This window comes from Phasianus colchicus, chromosome 6 (assembly GCF_987193195.1).
Source record: "Phasianus colchicus chromosome 6, bPhaCol1.hap1.1, whole genome shotgun sequence".
NCBI classification, from domain to species: Eukaryota; Metazoa; Chordata; class Aves; order Galliformes; family Phasianidae; genus Phasianus; species Phasianus colchicus.
The window spans coordinates 14,072,427-14,092,905 of record NC_143441.1 but is presented as its reverse complement, the minus strand read 5'-3'; the positions used below and the strand labels follow the sequence as shown (position 1 = coordinate 14,092,905).

The window sequence follows — 20,479 nt, the reverse complement described above, 5'->3', positions numbered from 1 at the left end:
AAATAAAACCTGTGGACCAAGACAAAACACAGGGATCTGGGCCAGATTATCAGCTGTGAATATTTCCCTGACAGTGAGGTCATTCTGGTTTGCACCAGTTCTGTTTTGTTTTTCACAAAACACTCTGCAAGTAACTAACTTCTTCAGTGCAGAAGCTGTGTGGATTGCTGGCCTCAAAAACAAAACCCAAAATCCGGTCTCACTAGAAATTCCTCAGATTTTGAGGAAATCATTCAGTTTTTATCATAATTTCCCACAGATTTTTACTGTCTGCACAGTGACCACAAAAACCAAAAGTATGTTCTGAAGTTCACAGCAGGCAGTTCATTGAGCGTTCGATTGGATAATTTTGGGTGAGACTTTCAGAGGCAGTCCTTGGAGCTTGGTGGTGATGTGACCCAGGAGTATCAGTACCATTGTACAAATGCCCCAGTGTGGTGTAGCCCAGGTACGACCAAAATTTCCCCGTTCAGGAGAGCAGGAGAAAAACTCATGATATGCTATAAAAATCCCCTCTGAGCTCCCAAAACGAGGCAAATGTTGGGCAGGAATGACCCTGTCTGATCCTTTCTTAAATGTTCTTCTTTTGATTTCGGTTTTTCCTCTTCCTTCGTAGGAGACGGAACGATGAAAATGTGACATTAGAAACAATCTGCCACGATCCCCAGAAAAGACTGTATGGTCACATGTTGGATGACTCCAGCTCAGAGCAGTGTGTGATGAAGGAGAAGAAGGATGATGGGGGACTGATGTTCATGTGCTCCTGTACAGGTGAAGAGTGCAACGATGTTCTTATTTTTTCTGAAGGTGAGTTTAATAATTTGCTCTTCATCCTTGAGCTCTGCCTCGCATGTGGTATTAAATCTGACATTAAATCCAGTGATCTTTGGAATTGCCTTTTGTGGAGGAAGCCTTCCTGGTGGCTGGAGACTTTCTGGCCTCTTCTGAGGCTGCAAAATCTCAGCCTTTCCTTTGTGCTTTCTGGACATATTTCTTCCTGCCAGGTAATCTTCCTTTTGAAGCAGTTCAGATATTCATCTCAGCACGTGGCACTAGAAAGTCACTTGAATGATAAGAACAATGTGCTCAGAATCGTGTCGGTGACAGACCCAAATGCAACAAGTTACAGAAGTCTTAACCTCTACCTTCTTCTAGAACTTTCTTTGTTATTACATGACCTCCTTCTATGCAGGTTCTCTTGAGTAATTTATAGGATGTGAATTTAAAGGCACCTCCTCTTTGGTGACTGCCTTTCTGCATTTCCTTGTTCCATGGTGGACTTTTGTGAATATGTGCCGTTTCCTTCACTGGTGGATATGCTAATTTATGCTTACTGCAGCACAAAGTAATGTTTGCATGAGTGCCTTTTCTCCCTTCTTCCTTGCCTTCCAAGAAGGCTATACAGTTGCCAGATGTGCCAAGAGCAAGCTAGAAGTCTTTGTCCAAGTCAGCCTGGCCTGTCAATGTTTGGTACTGCCTTCTCAACTCTACCTCATCTCTTCCCCATGCTTAACCCAAATCTTTACTGCTGTTTCCTGACCATCTGGCCAGGTGTTGCTCAGATGGACTTTGAAGGGGCAAATATTGATATTGATTTGGTAGACCCAAGACCTAGTTGTAACTGATTGCCTTGTTTGTATCAAAGAGAAAGTGTTTGCACTGAAAAGACCTTACTTTGTGTAAACTGTCTACAGTTTTTGTGCAAAGCTAGCCTCACCCTTGTGGATCTTGGCTAATCTGTTAAAAATTACTCATGCTGTAACTGTTTCTCCTGGAGCTGTATAAGCTGAGTGTAATCACTCTGACAAATGCGAATCTTGTGTGTGTTTACAAGAACCATTCTGTAAATTCAGCACCAGCTGTCTTCATTCCCATCTACTCTGAAGCTACCTCACATACTTCCAGATCACTAAAAGGCTCTGTAGCCTAAATGAAATCCTTACCTTTTTTATCCCAATTCCTCTCATTCTTTGTAGTGAAGGTTTTCATTCTGTGTCATGTGCAGTGACTCATGGTAGATGTGCCCTGCATTCACATTCACATTCATGTAGAAAGGGAATAACTACATATAAAAATTAAAGTAGTACAAAGCTTCAGTTTGTACCATTTCCAGTTCATTCACAAACACAAGCATTAGCTCCATTTGGGAGTGGGGAGAACTGAGGCTTTGTCATTCCTTTTTTATTGTTGTGGATTAGTGTTTCTTTTAAATGAAAACAGCCCCTTTGGGTTGCTTGCCTGGTTAGCCATGGCAGGAAGACAAACGATTTTTACAGTATCAGACATGCGGTTTCCTGTCTGTGTTTAACTTTGAGCAGAACATCACAGCCAGCTGGTCCGTGGCTCCTCCAGACAACTAGATAATAGTCTGTAATAATTTTGCCTTTGGAATGACTGTCATCCAGATCTATTCTGTACATTGTTCTTGCATTCTTTTGTCTTGATATTTCTTGTACATCTGAGTAAGAATTTTTGTACTGTTTTTGTACATCTTACAGCTTTAAAGAGTGGACGAAAGCTATTCTAGAAAAACCTCGAAATACTTGACCTAAGTAGTGACTGCTCATTTCTTAGCAGAAAATGGAACAATAAAAAAGGATTGTACTCTTTCACCCTCTTTCACCTGATCATCACGGTTTTTCCTTTCAAGCTATTCTTGTAAAAGATCAGCACTGTAGCTCTTCTTTCTTCTGGATATACACTTAAGACAAACCAGATTTATTTTGTTCCTGATGTTCATGAGGTAAAAAAGAAAACTGCTAGTAAGGCAACAAGTTCTAGTTTCCACTAGAGGTTAGTCACTACATTCCAGTGATTCACCACTGAGCTGCTATTGCTTATAGAAGAGCTGATTTATGGCACTGTAGGCTTGTATCAGTCTTGATTGCAAAGGGTAAACCTCCTGACTGTTTTTAGACACAAACATTTAGAGCTTTTGGGTAGTGGGAGGTATTGTGACTCACTGAAGTGTGGCTTTAGAAATGTTTCAAGTGGTTAGATCTGAATCAAATGCCTGTCTCTTGTATGGACTTTTGTTTAAACTGCCAATCTGCAAAATAAACAAGGCACAGTCAGACATGTGCCTTAACATGCCTGTAGTTCTGCTATGTCAGAGGGCTTCTGGCCCTGATACTGATCCCTGGCATTTCAGGCCATGAGCAGTTGGTAGAAAATATTATGTGCAGAATAAATACAAACAATATTCTTTGGTCCTAAGAGATATAATGTTTGGGAGACAGGTAACTACTGCAAATCTGACTACCTGATGTTTATTTTTTAATTCCTCTATTTTGCCAAACAAAACTGTGGGTGCCTGGCAAACAACTTACACCTTTGTGGTGGAAAAACATTTCTCACAGCAAAACTCTATGCCAGTCAGTTTTAATTATTATTTATTCAGATGTCTAATGTCAGTGTTACTAGAAGGCAGAGCCAAGGAGCAAAAATGCTGGAAAAGATTAGACAAAGAAGGAGGAAGTAAAGGCCCCTGCTGGCTAGGGAGAAGTTGACAAGTTGGCTAGGTGAAGACAGGGACCTTGTCATGCTGTCTTGGAAAAGATGAGCACAGGACTGGAATACAAGGGATTTTTCCTCTCTGACGTCTGGCTGTGTGTGGCAGAACTCCTGTACAAAAATTTTGTATTGGTTTCTTATACTGGTCTGCCACTAACTGTTTTCAGAGTTTCAGGCATCCCTTGGTGTTTGGTCAGCTTTGCTCCTCAGCATTCCTTTCACCATACCATCTTCCAGCCAGTGCGAGCATGACAAATCTTTTTTAAGTTTTTCTTAATTAGCAGTCGCAAGCTATTTGTCTGAAGTCAAAGCTACTCAAAGAAATAGGACAGTTCTCCTTCCAACCTCGTGACTGACGTGTTCTTCATGGGCAGAGAGAACCAGGCTTTCTCTTTAGTGAAGGAATTGAGATGCCTGCATGCTATGTAGTGTGTGACCTACCTGTGTGCATTGTAGCATCTTCCTATCATGTTTACTCATTCATCTGCATGTAAAAGGTGACCCCAGCACTGGAGACTGCAGGCAGAATGAATCCTTTAAATCACAGGACTGTGTATACTGTTTATATATGCTGTTTTATCCCAGGCATTGGGCTCAAACCCAAGCAAAAACATCGAGATTTAGAAAGGCATGTCAGATCTTTAGCCCATCTCTGTTTGGTTTAAAAATATTTCCTTCTGTTATTCTGCTCCACGATCATTTTTCATCCTTGCTGTGCTGTACAGATATCCGTACGTTTTGCAGCCAACATTCAGGTAGACTGCTAATTCCTTAGGCACTGCCAAGTGAGGTCCTTACTTCGGACATTCTCACTGCACTCTGCCAGAATATGGGGTAAACTTTTAGCAGCAGTGATGTATACAAGTTTTGAAGATTATCTGAATTATCCAAATAGTTGCACTGAAACAATAAAACTTCAGTGATAGAGGTGGCTGATGAGTCAACAAGAATTCATGACAATAATGAAGCTTACTGGAGAGATGTGGCAGAGGAGGGGAAGATGTGCTGATAACAATCTTCATATTGACCATAGTTTTCCTAAGTTGTTAATTGAAAATGTGAGAGATATGAGTGTTTGATTAATCAACTGTGGCTGAGTCATTTGCCTGAACAAATTACGGCATTTAGATAAGCAGTGTGTCAAGTGTTACAGTTGCTTGCTGTGTATGGATGTTACCTGGGAGACCTGATGTTTCTGCTACCAGAATGATCACAAGCGTGCCTGCATATTGCTTGTCCAGCATCTTGGTTGCAGGTGATATTGATGATGTTTCAGTGTTTCCTTTACTTGATATCTCTTGCTTATTTCTAACATGTTGCCCCTGTCTCTTCCTTTCTTTCTCTCCTTTTCCTCTCCCTACTAGACTCAGAGCTTTAGATTTTACTTGACCACATAGGAGGATATCAGACTTAAGAGCATACTTAAGACCTGTGCACAAACAGCCACCAGGCCATAAATGTGATGAATTTTCCAGTGCTCAAGGAACAACAGAAGGGACATGGTTACAGCTGGACTGCTTGCAAGTGGATTTTAACAAAGGCTTTTATTAATCTGTTTTTCTGTTATCCAACTAACATGTTGAGAAGTAACTGTCTTCCAGCTGCCCCATAAAAGAGGTCAGTAGCATTACGTAATGTTGCACAGAGCCCCTCTCTGCTTGTATATTGGCATTGTTCGCAATGTTTCCTCTTAGGTATTCCTCCACAGAGTCCCACCCAAAGCTTGCAGCTGTATGCAACCAAAAGAGAGGCTGTCTAATAATTGAGGGTGTGATTCTCTTAGTGGAATAGAAAGGAAATACAACGGAAAGAGGCAAAAGAAGCCAAAATGTTGTTTTGCTCTGTTTTATTTATATTGTTTGCTTCCTAGAAAAATAAGCATGCAGAGCTCAGATACAGATTTGCATAACAACAAACCAGGCAGTGCTCTGCAAGCCTGGTTGGAATATTTGTTACAATTTGCATCACTTGGGAGCTTAGTAAGTGTGGGAATGTGGCCAACCTTTTATCAGGTTGTCATGGAAGAGACTTTAATAATTACAGACAGAAACAAACTGTAACTAACACTGGCAACATAATATTTTGGGAAAGGTTGGAGGGGTGAAACTCAGGCAGAGAATAAAAATAGTGGTTAATGTGTGGCATCTGTTGGAACATATTGAAACTGGAGAGATTGATTTGTTCCAGAAAACCACCAGCAAACAGCGGCAGACACGACACTGTGTAACTGTGGCATGTATCTCAGAAACATGGTCACATCGTGTAAAGTTAGAACATGTCAGTTTTCATATTCCTAAGTAGGAAAGCTCAGCTACAGAAGTCAAACTGCATGACAGATGTCATGTACGCACAGTCAAGTGTGCATCCTGTGTTAGAACAGGAGAGATAAGAGAATGCATCCAGGAGTGGGTGCTGTGTCAGCAAACCAAGAAATTATACTTTTTTTAGACAGCATTGAGGAATTAAGCAGCAGCAAACTGTTTGTTCTGTGTTAGAACTTAAAAGTTTCTCAAACTTTCCTGAGCACTGAATAGTATACTTGGTAGTCAGTTGAAAAATTAAGTTCTCCTTACAATAGCTAAAATACCCATTTCATCACCACAGCCCAGCCTTTGCACTCAAATTGGCCATCCAGAGGTAACCTAAGTTGCCCACCACACACCCCTGTGACATAACGAAGATGCAGCTGTTATATGCATGTGCGTGACTCTGCCAGGATGTAAGTAGGTCATCTAACTGGAAGTTCTCCTTGGCCATAACAGAGAAATCTGAGTCCTGATCATGGGTTGTCAGTGCTGAAGGCAAAGCTTCTGGTCCCCAGGGAGAGCAGTACTGCCTATCACACAGCTCTTCCAAATTGTTCATACCATTGCCATACTGACCTCTCAGAAGAAGATGTGGTGGTACTGGGTAATGGCCTCAAGCTGTCTGGGGAGGTTCAGATTGAATATTAAGAAAAATTTCTTTTCAGTAAGAGTGGTGATGTATTTGAAAAAGGCTGTCAAGGGAGGTAGTGGATTCACCATCCCCACCATCCCACTGTGGATGTGGCACGGAGGGACGTGGTCAGTGGGCATGCTGAGGATGAGTTGGCGGTTGGGCTACAACACAATCCTAGAGGTCTTTTCCAATTTTAATAATTCTATGATTCTATAATGTGCTCTCAGAGCTGGGCCCAGTTCACCAGCCAGATGTTGACTGCTGCATTGACATTCAGACTGGTGAGTAGCCAAAAGGTCAAGGGAATGAGTTCTCACACCTTTGAGGAAACATCCTCAGCCCCCAGATTTTGAACTGTGAGGATGCCAGCGCTTTAGAAGCTCAGCTGTAGAAGCAAGCTCTAAAGATGGCTGTACCCTGTTCCTTCCACTCTTGCTGAATCTGTGCAGAAGGACAAACATGACTGCCAACTACCAGTGATCATACTTCTCCAGAAGGCTGCTTCAGCAGATCCTGACACTGGGCTTACAGATGCCTTGACATCTTTAAATATCTTCTTTAGACTAAATATGAAAACAGACATCTCAAATGCAAACTACTGGCCTTTACAGTTTTGAGTTATCTAGTACAAAAAAAAAAAAAAAAAAAAAGCAAAGCAAACAAACAAAAAAAAACTTGTTAAATTCAGAAACTGGCTTTAGAAATTTAACTTTCAGGAAAGTCTACAAGAAATACCAAGGTTTATTTTACTCTGGATAGCAGTATAGAATCTGCTTTGGTTTTAAAATCTAGTAATCTGCATCTTCTACCGTCAGGTGGCTCAGCATAGAGAGGGAGGGGTGGGATTGATTTCCTGCCCCACATATCCACAAAATTTTAAAAACTTTATTCATCTCCAGCAAAGATGGAAAATTAAAGTGTTTCCAGGAAACTGTCCAGATTAAAAAAAAAAAAAAGAGCAGGTTATTTTGAAGTACAGCATTTGATTTTGGTTATTTCTGTATATTTTGTGTTGTAATTAACCACTTTCCACTGAGGAAAAAGCCCTCCTTTCCCAATTAAAAAAAAAAAAAAGCAACACCCCACCTCCCCACTACACAGATCTCAAAACAATGCTCGTAAAATTAGCAGAAGTTTCTAAATACAGAAGTTGGATCAACTTTCAGACCACTTTCATTCACAAGACATGAGTTTCAGAGAAAAGTACAGGAATGTCTTGTCTGATCGAGTTTCTGTTTTGATAACCAGCATTTCCCAACTTAAAATGCTTTGCTGAAGATTTCTGAACCATTTTAATTCTAAAAAGACCTAAATCAGGAGGAAACATGAGACAATAAACTATTGAATTTTACTTGAGGATTCCTCTGTAAAATAAGTTACCATAGGCAGCTGCTCAGAGTCTATGAAACTTTGTTTCACTGAAAATAGAATGTTTTATGGAATTAGTTTTCATCCAGGAAACGGCACTAAAGAGATGGGCATACCTTTTTTTTATTATTATTTTATTGCCTGTAGTTTTGCCCAGCAGTCAATAAGCACATAAGATTCAAACTCACATTTTGCCTGATTCAGAATTATCAGAGATGGAAAGTTCCTCTTTGAATCAAATAGAGCAGAACTTGAACTTGGAGCTCCCTAATCCAAGCTGGTCCCCTTACTGATGGGGATTCAACACTCACATCTCTTGCCAAATTGCAGCATTTGAACAGAATTCTGTTTATGCAAAACATTCAAAAAGTGTTAGTTTTCATTTCAGTGTGGAATTGAAACCAAACTCTGAAACCTCAGAGTTGCTGCAAAACACAGTTGTCCTTCAGTCAGCTCAAAGGGCTGCTTTGTGTCTCAGGAGCTTGCAAAATAACTGGATCACAGGCCACTTTCTGGGCCCAGATTTTGTGACTCTGTTTCTGAAGGCTTTTAAAGCACTGGACAAGCTTGCAATCCATCAGTATTGATACCTCTAGCCTCAGTGCTGCTGGTATGGAATATATTTTTACCCTGCTGTGTGGCATTGACTAGTGGATGAATAGGCAGCAACTTCAGAAACAACACAAGCAGCAACAGCTTTGAAGTAGTTCTTTCAGTAACAACTGTGTGCTTGTGCTGCCCTGTGCATTAGAGCATGGGTCTCAGTTTTATTGATGTTGTTTTATTTCTTGTTTCCAAAGTTCAGTGACACTGAAGTCAATCACAGACATCAAGTCCAACCTACACAATTTACAGGCAACCAATGTTGTGCCTTGAAGACTTGTGACTGAATGCAGTTTCCATTTTCCTTGGCACCTGACTCTTATTCCCTAAAGGTTTAGGTAGCGCTAAGGGTTGTGCAGATGGCCTGTGCTCAATTTAAACCGCATACAGGAAGCTTTCTTTTAGCTAGACTTCTCTATTGTTATGCTATATTAATAGGTTCTTTTGAAGCTTGAGAAAGAACTGATCTGCCCGAATGATAGTTCTGGGTGGGGAAAGTTATTTAGGAGCATGTTGGCAAAATCTGAAAGGCTGTTTTATTTAACCATTTCCTTGCCTGTTTGTTCAGACAGGTTTTGCTTAGAACAGTGCCCAGAAAGAGGCAGCTGCACTCACATTTTTGAAATTACGGGGTTTGAGTCATAGGTATTTATTTATAAGCAATGAACATGTTTATTCTTAGATTCCTGTAGTCAAGCCAGAAAATGTTGGCTAGCCATTATGCAAACATGCAGATACACTCTTCATTTTGATCCTGCCCTGGCTTGGTATGCAAATTCAACTCAGAAGTACCCCGGCTTGTCCTGGAGGGGCTGAATTTTCTTTTGCTCATATCAGAAGTCAAAATCAGAGGAGATTCCAGAAGTACCTTGCTTGGTCTGACCCTCAGCACCACCAACTATTCACTGTTGCTGTCACCTTTAATCCTGCTGATGGGAAGCTCCGTCCTCTCCTTTTAAGTCCAGGGTTATGCATGGCCAGTCCTGACACCCAGCTGTCTCTGTTTTGTGCTCATTCTTGCTCTTTCCAAACCTTGAGTGGGACTTTTCAGCTTTTAAGACGCTAGAGAATGAGCATAACACCCTTCTCACTCCCTAGGTGCAAGATATGTAGCCATGTGTTTTTTACCCCTTGCCTTCCTACTTCCTCCACAGGATGCTGCCGAAGTGGATGTGTCACTTTGCAGCAGTGGTGCAGGATGATACTGTGCTCAGGGGAAGTGCTCAGCTTCTGCTTTGATTATTTTTTTTTCATTCTTTTTGAAGTGACATTTGCAACATCAACAGTTTCTATCTTCTACCCAGAAATTCCCCTGTACCACTAGCAGAGCTTTCCCTTATGCAAAAAGAGGAAGAGCTAAAGAGTCTGTGAAGACTGGTAGAGACTTCTCAGCTGTAGGCCTGCACTCTCAGACATTCTGGGAATAGCCAGAGACCCTGAGTGTGCCCATAACAGTAAAGGAATGGAGACTTGCGGGAATTGATTCTCTATTTGACCTGCACATGTACCCAACTACTTCAGTCCTCCTGGTGTATAATATATGTCTTTTTTTTTCTCCCTTATTTAGGAAGATATCTGTAATTCAGATATCTGAGCTACTTACTGCAGCTCTTTGGCAAAGTAGAAGGCCTTAAAGTGATTTAAAGGGCATGTTTATCTTTGTTAAAAAGTAGGACACATGATATAGGTTGCAAATGACATACAACTTAGTTTCAAGGCCAGAATCCAAATTTCAAGCATTCTTTTCTGTGGCCAAGGGGGGAGAAAAACAACAATACACACAAAAGCAGAACTCTAAATGTTCATCAGAAGTGCTTTATCTGATTTATAGAATTGTGGCTTTCTCGCAGCCGGAACTTGGAAGCAGAGCACAACTGTCAATCCTCTTCCAGAGTTCAGAGTTTCCCTAGTGCTTTTAAAAGTAGATTTCCTGAGAGTGAAGAACTCATGTGAGAATAAGCGATGTAAATCTTCTGTTTACCGACAGTGACATTGGACTTTCTAAATATACTCCTCCAGTAAAGACCATTAAAAAAAACATTGAGAGACAAAAGTGCTGCAAGTAATCTGTGATTATCGTATGAGTATAGACTTGGTACTAACGTTCTGTTACCGGAGGAAATTGCTTGAGAATAAGAACTTGTGGTTTGCATAGGCGTGGAAGAAGAATTAGGCTTAAGAAGTTGATCTGCATGAATGAAATCAATTCACGTCCATGTAGGTGAAGCATGGGTGCTGCTAATTAATGCCATTAACCTGTGCTAGCTGGGAATGTTGGTGCTAGAAATGTTGGTGCTTCTTTTTCTTGAAATCCTGTGAGAGATGCTAGGATTGAGTTACTTACTCTGCCGCTGATTGATGAGCCTTTCAAACAGAGGAAGCACATCCTGGTTTGGGATTCAGACCTCCTTCCAAAAAAAGAACCTACTCTTCAGATGTCCTGTCACCTGCCTTTGAATAGCTGAAGGCTCCTGCTGCTTGCCAGCTGTGTTTCCAGTGTAGAAGGGATTATAAATGAAACTGAAGGATCAGAGGTATCGCTTATTCTAATTGTAAACTCTTTATCCCCATCCTTCTCAGCACTGCTCACCTTCATTTTGAGAAAGACTTGAGACTAACGTAGTTAGTGACAATTTCACTTCAGAGCTTGTTAGACTTTTCTTTTTCTTATTGACTTATTTGGCTCTACACAGAGAACCTGAGCCAGTGACAATATCATAAGCATCTGCCAATATTGTGCTGCCAGCGCTTGCTTAATTTTGGTTGCAGCATCAGTTCATTTTGTCCATTCATGCTAGACTCTCCAGGCTTCTTCCAATCAACCCTATCCATTGCAGAATGATAATGCAGTACGTTTACTGCATTATAAGAAATACAAGAAATAGACTAACAAGGTATGTTTTCATGAGTCCAATCAAATCAGGTTCAGATAAGCATTGTCTCTCCTTGTATGTATTTTCAAAACAAAACTCTTTTCTTTAAATATGTTTATTTTCCCTAAGACATACCTCACTTTGAATTTGAAGGATCGCTTCTAGGGTTGTAAGGGCATCTCTCACAACTAGAATATGTTATTCACTGTTCCCAGGATGTATCTCTATTCAAATATATTCCCTGTTGTCCTTCTATTCCCTATCCATGTGTGTTATACCTTAGAATGTGTTCACGTATAGGCTGCATCAGCTAAGGTGTTTGGAATGAGCTATCTGCTGTTTTCCAACAGAGTAGCTGGTGTACAGCCAGCAAGTGACATGCACAGGATGTTTTCAGTTACATAAATCCATGCAAAAAGTGCATGACGAGTGACAGTTCTCAGATATGCCATACATGCCTAATTGTGCCTGCAGGATTCACACAGCTGTGCAAGTGCAGGTGTTGGAATCTGTTGTAGCAGTACTCTTTCTCATGTATCAAAGTAAGAGAATGAGTTTTGTTTTCCAGATTTATACGCAGGTGTATATTTTGTGCTTGAATATTAGCAGGCAGTATTTGTGTACAGACAGGCTTCCTGATGTCTTCATATGGATCTTACTGAGATACATTAGGTCTGAAATGGTAATTGGACAATTCAGTATTCATATGCTACATTGTCTATTTACTTACCCATCCAGTTTTTTTCATAGAAAGATTAATGTTTTGTTTTAATTACTGGTTAAAGGGGAAGATCTGTCAAGAATATTTCACTGAAGTAAGCGCAGGAGACTTTGGCTATTGTCTTCAGGAAAGAGAAGATTTTGTCCATAATGTATTGAGAGCCTGAGAGAAAAACAAACCTATTAAATTACATTAGCTTCTTGCTCATTCTGGTCTGGCTCCCTGTAAAATAATCAAACAGGGAAGTTCTAGTAAGTGAAGGCCTATATACAGAACAACATTCTGAGATAAGGAAGTAGTGATCATTTTTTTTAACTGTGTTAATGGGGGAAATCGTGTGTGGCACACTGGAAAAATGTTATAGATTACTCACAACTTCCTGTACACATAAAGCTATGCTTTATGCTTAATGTATTCCTTCCTTCTGTTCTTTTCAGATGATCCCCGTAAGCCAGAGGAGAAAGATGAAATTTCCAAAGTCACAATCATAAGTCTTGTCCCCTTATTGGTGATTTCCGTTGCTGTGATTGTTATCTTTTATGCCTACCGCACTCATAAGAAGAGGAAGCTCAACAAGGCCTGGGAGAAGAATGTTAAGCCCAGGAAACATAAAGACTGCAGTGATGTTTGTGCCATTATGTTGGATGATGATCACTCAGACATCAGCTCTACCTGTGCCAACAACATCAACCACAACACAGAATTGCTGCCCATTGAGCTGGACATTGTTGTTGGCAAAGGAAGATTTGCTGAAGTGTATAAAGCCAAACTGAAGCAAAACACATCTGAGCAGTACGAAACTGTGGCAGTAAAGATCTTCCCCTATGAAGAATATGCCTCCTGGAAAACCGAGAAAGACATTTTTTCAGATGTAAACCTTAAGCATGAGAACATCCTCCAATTCTTGACCGCAGAGGAGCGTAAGACAGATCTTGGTAAACAGTATTGGTTGATCACTGCCTTCCATGCTAGAGGAAACTTGCAGGAATACCTCACACGGCACATTATCAGCTGGGAAGACCTCTGGAAACTGGGAGGATCCTTGGCCCGAGGGATTGCCCATCTGCACAGTGATCACACACCCTGTGGTCGCCCTAAAACCCCTATTGTGCATAGAGACCTAAAGAGTTCCAACATCCTGGTGAAAAATGATTTAACTTGCTGTCTCTGTGACTTTGGGTTATCCCTGAGGCTGGACCCTTCTCTCTCTGTGGATGACTTGGCCAACAGCGGTCAGGTATGTTAAAAGTTTCAGGAGATGTGTTGTACGTTGTACCAGTTCATCTGTCAGTTCCTGGGGAGAAAAGAGGGGAAAAAAGCCCAAAAACCTGTGCAGGCATATTTGCTTAAAATCATCAAAAATAAAGGGCTGGTTTTTGTTTTTGTTCTTTTCAATATACAAATAGGTTTTAAACCTCACTTTAAAGCAGTGAGGGAATTGTGAGTGTGATGAAGATTTTGTTCTGATCAAAGAGCAGCCTGCTTATATGACACCATCTTCCTTTCAGTGCCCTTACAGCGAAACATGTAAAAGCTTGTCAGCTACTATTTGTCACACCGTTGCAATGTACACACAGGATAAGGGTGTGCTTCATATTTTGAGGTTAAGCCACAGTTTTCAGGCCTATTAGCACTAGGTTTGTGTGAGTAGAACTACTGTGTCAGTATAACCCAGCATATGTGAATGCAGTCCTCTCTGTCCTCAGCACGTGTAAGCAGACAGCAGTCAGATGAAAATAACTACCCCGTTGTTGCTTTTTAAACTAAGTAGTGTGGATAATGCTCATCTATTTCACAGGTGTGCCATGAGGATGTTTGTGAATGCTTCAAAGTTTTTCATATATCTCTAAATATTTTCTGATGAAAACTCCTGTAGTGGAAGTTGAGACCTTTTCTTAAGTTATGTTCCTAGTTATGTACCACATATGATTAATTATATGTAAGTATCCAAAGTATGCTTGTTTGCACTGACTTCTAGTCTGCATGAAACTAGTATTTTGATTTAGGGACATTTCAGGGACAACTCATCAGGCAGTAGTATTTGTTGAGAACTTTGCTGTTGTTTATCAAATTAAGATCTTTGTCTTAAGATCTTTGAAGTCTCATTAGTATGAGGGAACTGCCCTGATCTCATTTTGATAGGGTTTCTTAACAAGAGTCAGGAGTGAATGATAACCAAGGAAAGCATATTTAAAATTATACAAACACCACTCACGGTCACATATCATTTCTCTTCGGTATGCCAAACCTTTTTGGAGTCCATTGAAGTCGTACCATATTGACAGATACAAGACTGGTTGGAGTACAGCAAAAGCAGAGTATTTGGCAGTGTATGTCATAGGCTGTGAAATTTAACCCCACGGAGACTTTGCTTAAAGCCAACCCATATTTCAATCTGATTTCTCTGGCACTGCTCACAGACAGTTGGAAGTAGGATAGCTCTAACAGTGCCGCTCCCACACTCCACAGCAACACTGACAGTGAAGTACAGCACTGCCTAGAAAATGTTGTTACTTTAGAATTGATGCCCTTGGGTACTCATGGTGAGACCCAGTGTTTTACTTTGTTTGGCTTCACTGAATCAGTTTTGGGATGACCAAATTAACGTTATTCTTCTCCATGGCAAAGTGTAAGATGATGTGAAGTGGCTCCATGTAAACCTCAACCTCATTTCTTCTGTGCATACAAGCACTACCCACTCAAATGTGCCAGTATGGCAACTTCAGTACTGTTTGTAGCTTTTGCCAAAGAGATTTTGTGCAAGAATTTGCCATTTGTATCATTTCTGATCTTTACACTTTCACCAAAACTCTTCCCATCAGAAGGTCCAGTTTTTGAAGGTATATAATGGAGCTGACACACATTTGAATTCGAGGAAGCTTCTGGTTTCCTGTGAAATGAATAGAAAAATCTAAGTATCTTATGGTTTTTCTGATCAGCCTTGGTCTGCAATATTCAAGGCAATACATTGTGTGTATTACAAAACTATCTTCTTTCCCATCCGCACAACTACCTTCTGCATGACACAAATGTTGCCATTACTGTCTGTACGATACCAGTGTTCTTTATGACTGACTGGAAACCATCTTTTCCCCAGACTTTGTGGTCTTTTCAGTTCAGCTATTTGGCCATCCACAATGGCTAACATTTGCAGACATTACTTAATCTGAATATGTAAATCTGGACCTGTGTCCTGTTGTGTTCAGAGGACTGCTATTTGCCAGCAAGGCCAGATGTTCCTCATCTCGGCAGCATCAGCAGCCTTATAACAGATGGTCTTCCTAATCACACAGAGCAGGATAGCCTCTGCCCCTCTGAGTGACACACCTCAAGGCACAAAACATCTCAAACAACTGGAAAGAAATGTAAGGATTCCAGTATAAAAGTTCCAAAAGTCACAAACTTTATAAAAAGTACTGCAGGAAGAAAAATGTTCCCTTACTGGATGTTTTGGAAGAGAAGAACAGAAAACAGAAGGGATGGGGCTAGGAAGAGCCTCTGCTGCAGGGTTACCGTGTGTTCATGTTCAGTAGGGCAGGAAAGTATTTGTGAACTCAGTGCTGCTGGGACATGGTTATCCCAAGAACCTCTAATGTGCTGGTGTTACTCATGTTTGGCCTTAATTTTCACAGATTCCATACAACAGGGAATTTAACTTTTGGACTGATTTCACAGACTTTTTTTTTGCTATCCTCTAAATAAAGGCCTTGGTACTGCAACCACTTGTATATCTTTAACAAATAAATTCTCTGATGTTGCACAGTCGTATGACAAAGCAATGTCCTTGGTCTGTACTGTTGTTTTCTTAGGGAGCATTACATCCCATTTGTACTGAGTATGGGATGATAAGGTGTGTTTCCAGAAGCATGCCAAACACATGTTGTAAGAGACTGTGCCATTTACTATGTAGCTGCCTTCAGTTGCTGACCCAATAACTGAAATGTTCTTTTGTAGTCCTGCTTGCCACCAAGCTCTGGACTGATGGCTGTAGTGCGCTCTGTAAATAGCCCTTTTTAACCACAAATCCTACTGCATTACCCACTTTTGCCTTTTCCTTTTTTTTGTGATTAAGCAGTCTCCCATCTGAAGCTGTCCTTGCCTGATCTTATTATTTTTGGACCTTTTCCAGGTGAGGAGAGAAGGAGAGCAATTTTTTTATACATTTATCTTTTGAAATCAACTGATTTGCTCAGAAATCCAATAGTTATTCCTTATATCGATTTGTATTATAAGAACAGACATTTAAACTTTGCCATCAGTAATGTAAGGTCATAATCTAGACTGCAGCAGCAAAGCTGCTAAAATGATTGCTGAAAATTATTGAATATGCATAAATTTTATGCATATTCAAAAAGGGGCCACTTTTTGGTTTCACTTCAAATGCGTGCTTATGTATTTGGTACTTCTTCATCAGCTTTCTTGTGCCAAGCCTGCATTTACCACTCTCATTTTAAGACCCCTTTGAAAAGAAACAGTTCTCTCTATAATATGCAGTGCAAAAGAATACAGTGAGTTTCTTGCTCGTCTGAAAATCACTTGGTCAGTGGCAATTGCTCCAGTCCCAGAGGACAGAGTTTATCTCCATGAACAGCCAAGAAGTGAGAAAGTTTGTCAGCATTAAAAACATTTGTTTAAGGAACTACAAAAAGCCGCTGTTCTTCTTGTTTGTTTGTTTCTTTGCTTTTATCATTTTTTCTTTACCAAGGGAGGTGCAAGTAAAGTTGGTAGTCAAGACAGTGTCAGATTCTTTTGGCAGCAGAAAGCATGATCCGTGCCAAGTATGGCTTGCATTTTTGGATACGTGTCAAATGGCACCATTTCTATGAAAGCTGAAGTCAAATCACAGCAGAGTCCAAAACATGAATTACAATTGCAGCTCATGAGCTCTCCCATATTTCCTCTCCTGCAGGTTGGCACAGCAAGGTACATGGCCCCTGAGGTCCTGGAGTCCAGGATGAACCTTGAGAACATGGAGTCCTTTAAACAAACAGATGTGTACTCCATGGCTTTGGTCCTTTGGGAAATGACATCTCGCTGTAATGGTGTTGGAGGTAAGCACTATCAGTTTTCTTATCTCTAAAAGTATGTTTCGATAGAATTGCTCTTGTGATTGTCTGCGTACAGACAGTTCCTTGTGGTTCTAGTGTGCCTGGCTGCTGTAAGCTAACAGGCCTTCAGTAATATAAGATGCACGTGTGTATGAGCAGGCTTCAAGGGCAAGCTCCTGAAAGCATGAGGAAATTGCTCCCCCGTTGCTGTAAAGATAAATTTGCTGCTAGGTAAGCTAAAGTTTTTCTTTGAACTACAGCATCTTGAGTAGCTGTGGATTGACTCCGTCTGCCTGTCCTCTCCCAGAATAATTGTTATCATAAGAATATTTGAAACACTTGGACCTGATGATCTTAGAGGTCTTTTTCAACCTAAATGATTCATGAAATATTAAGACCAAGAAGTGATAACTGTCCCCCATTTGCCTTCATGGAATGTTAACTCTGAAACTTAATGAGGGCCAGTTAAGTGTCACATTTACTAATTATCATTTCAGTAAGAGCCGTCATAGGGGTTCAGAAATCTTTCTGCTTTTGTGAAATCCATAACTGCCACTCATCATTTTTTGGGATGTTGCAAGAGATCATCCACATGAGAAACCAAGGGATGTTCAATGTATAAAGTGCAGTAACGAAAATAAGCGTAACTGAGTATCAAAATATCTCCAAGAAGAGCTACTGTGCTTGTTCATATTCAGACTTTGTTCACTGAAGCAAAATCTCCATTTCTACTTTGCCTGAAGCTGACCCAAAATTTCCAGTTTGCTATGCTAGTATGTGCTAGAAATCTGAAAAGTTGCTGTTGAGATTGTGCATTACATATTGCCATATTTCAAGATTTTCACCTTAACTTCAGGGACTAAAATGAGACTAAGTTACATATAAATTTTTTCAGTTTGCTTGTATTGTCTAGCAATTGTTTTAACAAAAGTCCATGACTCACACGGGCAGTCTAAGAAGCAGGGCTGTTGCATATAACACTAATGTGGATATTACAGCAGATATGTAGGCTATTTTTAATTTGTTATCTCTCTCTCAAAACCACATAGGTTCTCTTTTCATTGAACTTGCCACAGTTGAGTCTTAAAGGGCTGCAAGAGACAGGACAATCTGTAGAGCACTACAGTATGGAAAACATAGTGTACAGGAGAGAAACCAGTGTCCTATTGGAAGATGAATATAGCTGCTCCTTGTTTCTCTGCTAACATCCATGGGATACCACAAGCTGTCTGTCCGTGGAGGTTTCTGAGGCCACTCTGCACAGTAGCAGTTTGGCATCACGATGTTTGTGTGCAGGAGGTAGAAGTGCCTGCATCTCAGTCTCTTGCTCTGTCTGACCAGCATTTGGTCTTTGTGGGTGGGCTGCACTGTGGGCAAACAGTTTTGCCCCTGTTTGCGCCCTGCTGGGAAAGCAGGGTGTGCAAATAGCTAGTGCTAGCAGAAATGCATGAAACCTTTTTTTTCTAGTCAAATGTTTCAGGGAAAAAACATGTGGTGCTCCAAAAACTGAAAGTTTTTGAAGTCTAGCATATTCCATGGCAAACCTATCCACGTTTAACAGTTGTGGTTATGTATGTTTCTAAATGCGTTGGCAAAACCTCAGCCTTTCATTAGCACTTTGTAAGTGCAGCTGAGAAGATTTAAAACCTGAGAAAAAGGATCTCTGCCCTGTCTCGAGCTCTCTCTGTTTCTTGCATTTAGGAACTCACCTTATTAATATAAATATGAGCTGTTCACTGTGGAGTCTTTTATCTTCACTGGTGCCTGAGTCTGTTGCTGTTCATATTTGCTGAGTACAGTGAAATGGAGTTTGTGGCAAGAACAAACCTTGTTGCTGCTGTTCTCAGATGGCAACTGTCTAAAAGAGGATATAAAGGGAGTTTCATAAGGAAGGGAAATCACCAGTATGTTTAGCCAGAAGAGGCTGACCTCTTATAACCTTGAGAAGATGAGCTGAAATAATTTTGGGAAAATGAGATGTTTCTCTGGCCCAGCATCCCCTTTGCTTTCAAGCTGGAGCTTAGCCCCTGCCTCCAATTTTCCCTATTCATTCCATCTCTCAGTCATCCTCATCTCTAGAAACACATTTCTTAAATTTGTTTCCATGCTTCAATCATCTTTCCAGGTGGTTTAACTCCCCAGTGAAACCACAGGAGTATTTGGGCAGATCTATAGTGGGTAGGACTTGGGCTTAGTGTCTTCAACCAGAGCAGCTAAATATAACTCCTAGAATGCAGCTCCCTTATCTTGTCAGTGGTACTGAGCTACAGCAGCATTGCACGGTCTCTCTCATTTCCTTCTTTGATCTTCTCTTGGTTCGTGCAGTCTGACTCTCTTTGCAACCAGCTGGTGAAGTACCCTTACAGTGATTCATGACTGCAGCTCCCTCCCTGCTTTCTCTCCCCATCTGTCACTGGTGAGACTCCTTTCCCTCCTTGCACCCTTCAGAGGAGCTGCCTCCGCTCATGCAAACCCCTCCATTTCCTGACCTGGTAGGTGCTGAGAGAAATGACTTTGCATGTAAGCCAGGGCAGACTGACCTAATTGCAGCCTTTCCAAAAGAACCTAAAAGATGTAAGTGCTGTCTCCCTAGTGCAGGCCTCTCTGCAGTGTGGGCTCCCTGACACTAGAGAAAGACCAGGGAAGTTCAGAGAGCAGCCTGACACTGCGGGGGGAAAGCATGGGAAAGGAGGGGTTAATTGCCATGCTAAAGGGAGGGTGAGTTATTTCTTTTACATAGGGTGCTCTCAGGATTTGTCTATTGGTGTGCAGGTGTTCGGTGAGTGTGGGAGGTGATGGAGGCAGGTCTTTTCACTGCAGCAGCTTTGTCGAGCATAATCTCAGCAGAATGCCAGGCCTTTTCAGTCAACAGACATTTAAACGAAAATACCCAGCAGCATAATCTGTACTGTGAAGCTGCCATAGTAAATATGCAGGTGGGGATCAGCTTTCGAGAAAGGCCATGCTGTTCATTGTTACTTTGTTGTGCTAAATATGGAGAAGCAGAAATGGGGCACAGGGGAGAGGGAGACAGAGGCAAATATCGAGTTTGACTGGTTTTTCACCGGAGTATAATTTAAGAGGCATATTTAGAAACTCAGCAATACTACTTCGGGGAGAACTTCAGCTGCTCCACACTGCCGTTAACTTGGTATTTCATTCAGTGCAACAGCTGTGCACCAGATGCTGCACGTTGCGAGAAATACAATTTTCATCTCAACCGCTTGCTTTCAGAGCGACACAGCTTTGGTGACTGAGGCAAGTGTAATTTCTCCGACAGCCTCCTAGAAAGAAAAGGAAACCATCTGCTTCGTATCGGAGCTGCTGCAGGCAGGGGACTGCTGGGGGCAGCAAGGGAGAAGGAGAGGAACAAAGCCTCAGGATGCACAGGGCTGGTGAGGAAGGAGAGAAAC

At 41.1% G+C, this 20,479-nt stretch overlaps 1 protein-coding gene across 2 annotated transcripts in view; it reads left to right on the top strand.

Annotated features, from left to right (window-relative positions):
- TGFBR2 (transforming growth factor beta receptor 2) overlaps positions 1-20,479 on the top strand; it is a 71,095-nt gene that overhangs the window by 31,147 nt on the left and 19,469 nt on the right. For both annotated transcript variants that reach the window (XM_090142514.1, XM_090142513.1), the window contains exons 5-7: positions 617-807; positions 12,456-13,255; positions 16,928-17,069. In XM_090142514.1, the coding sequence (XP_089998640.1) occupies positions 617-807; positions 12,456-13,255; positions 16,928-17,069 (1,133 nt within the window). The remainder of the gene's footprint in view (positions 1-616; positions 808-12,455; positions 13,256-16,927; positions 17,070-20,479) is intronic.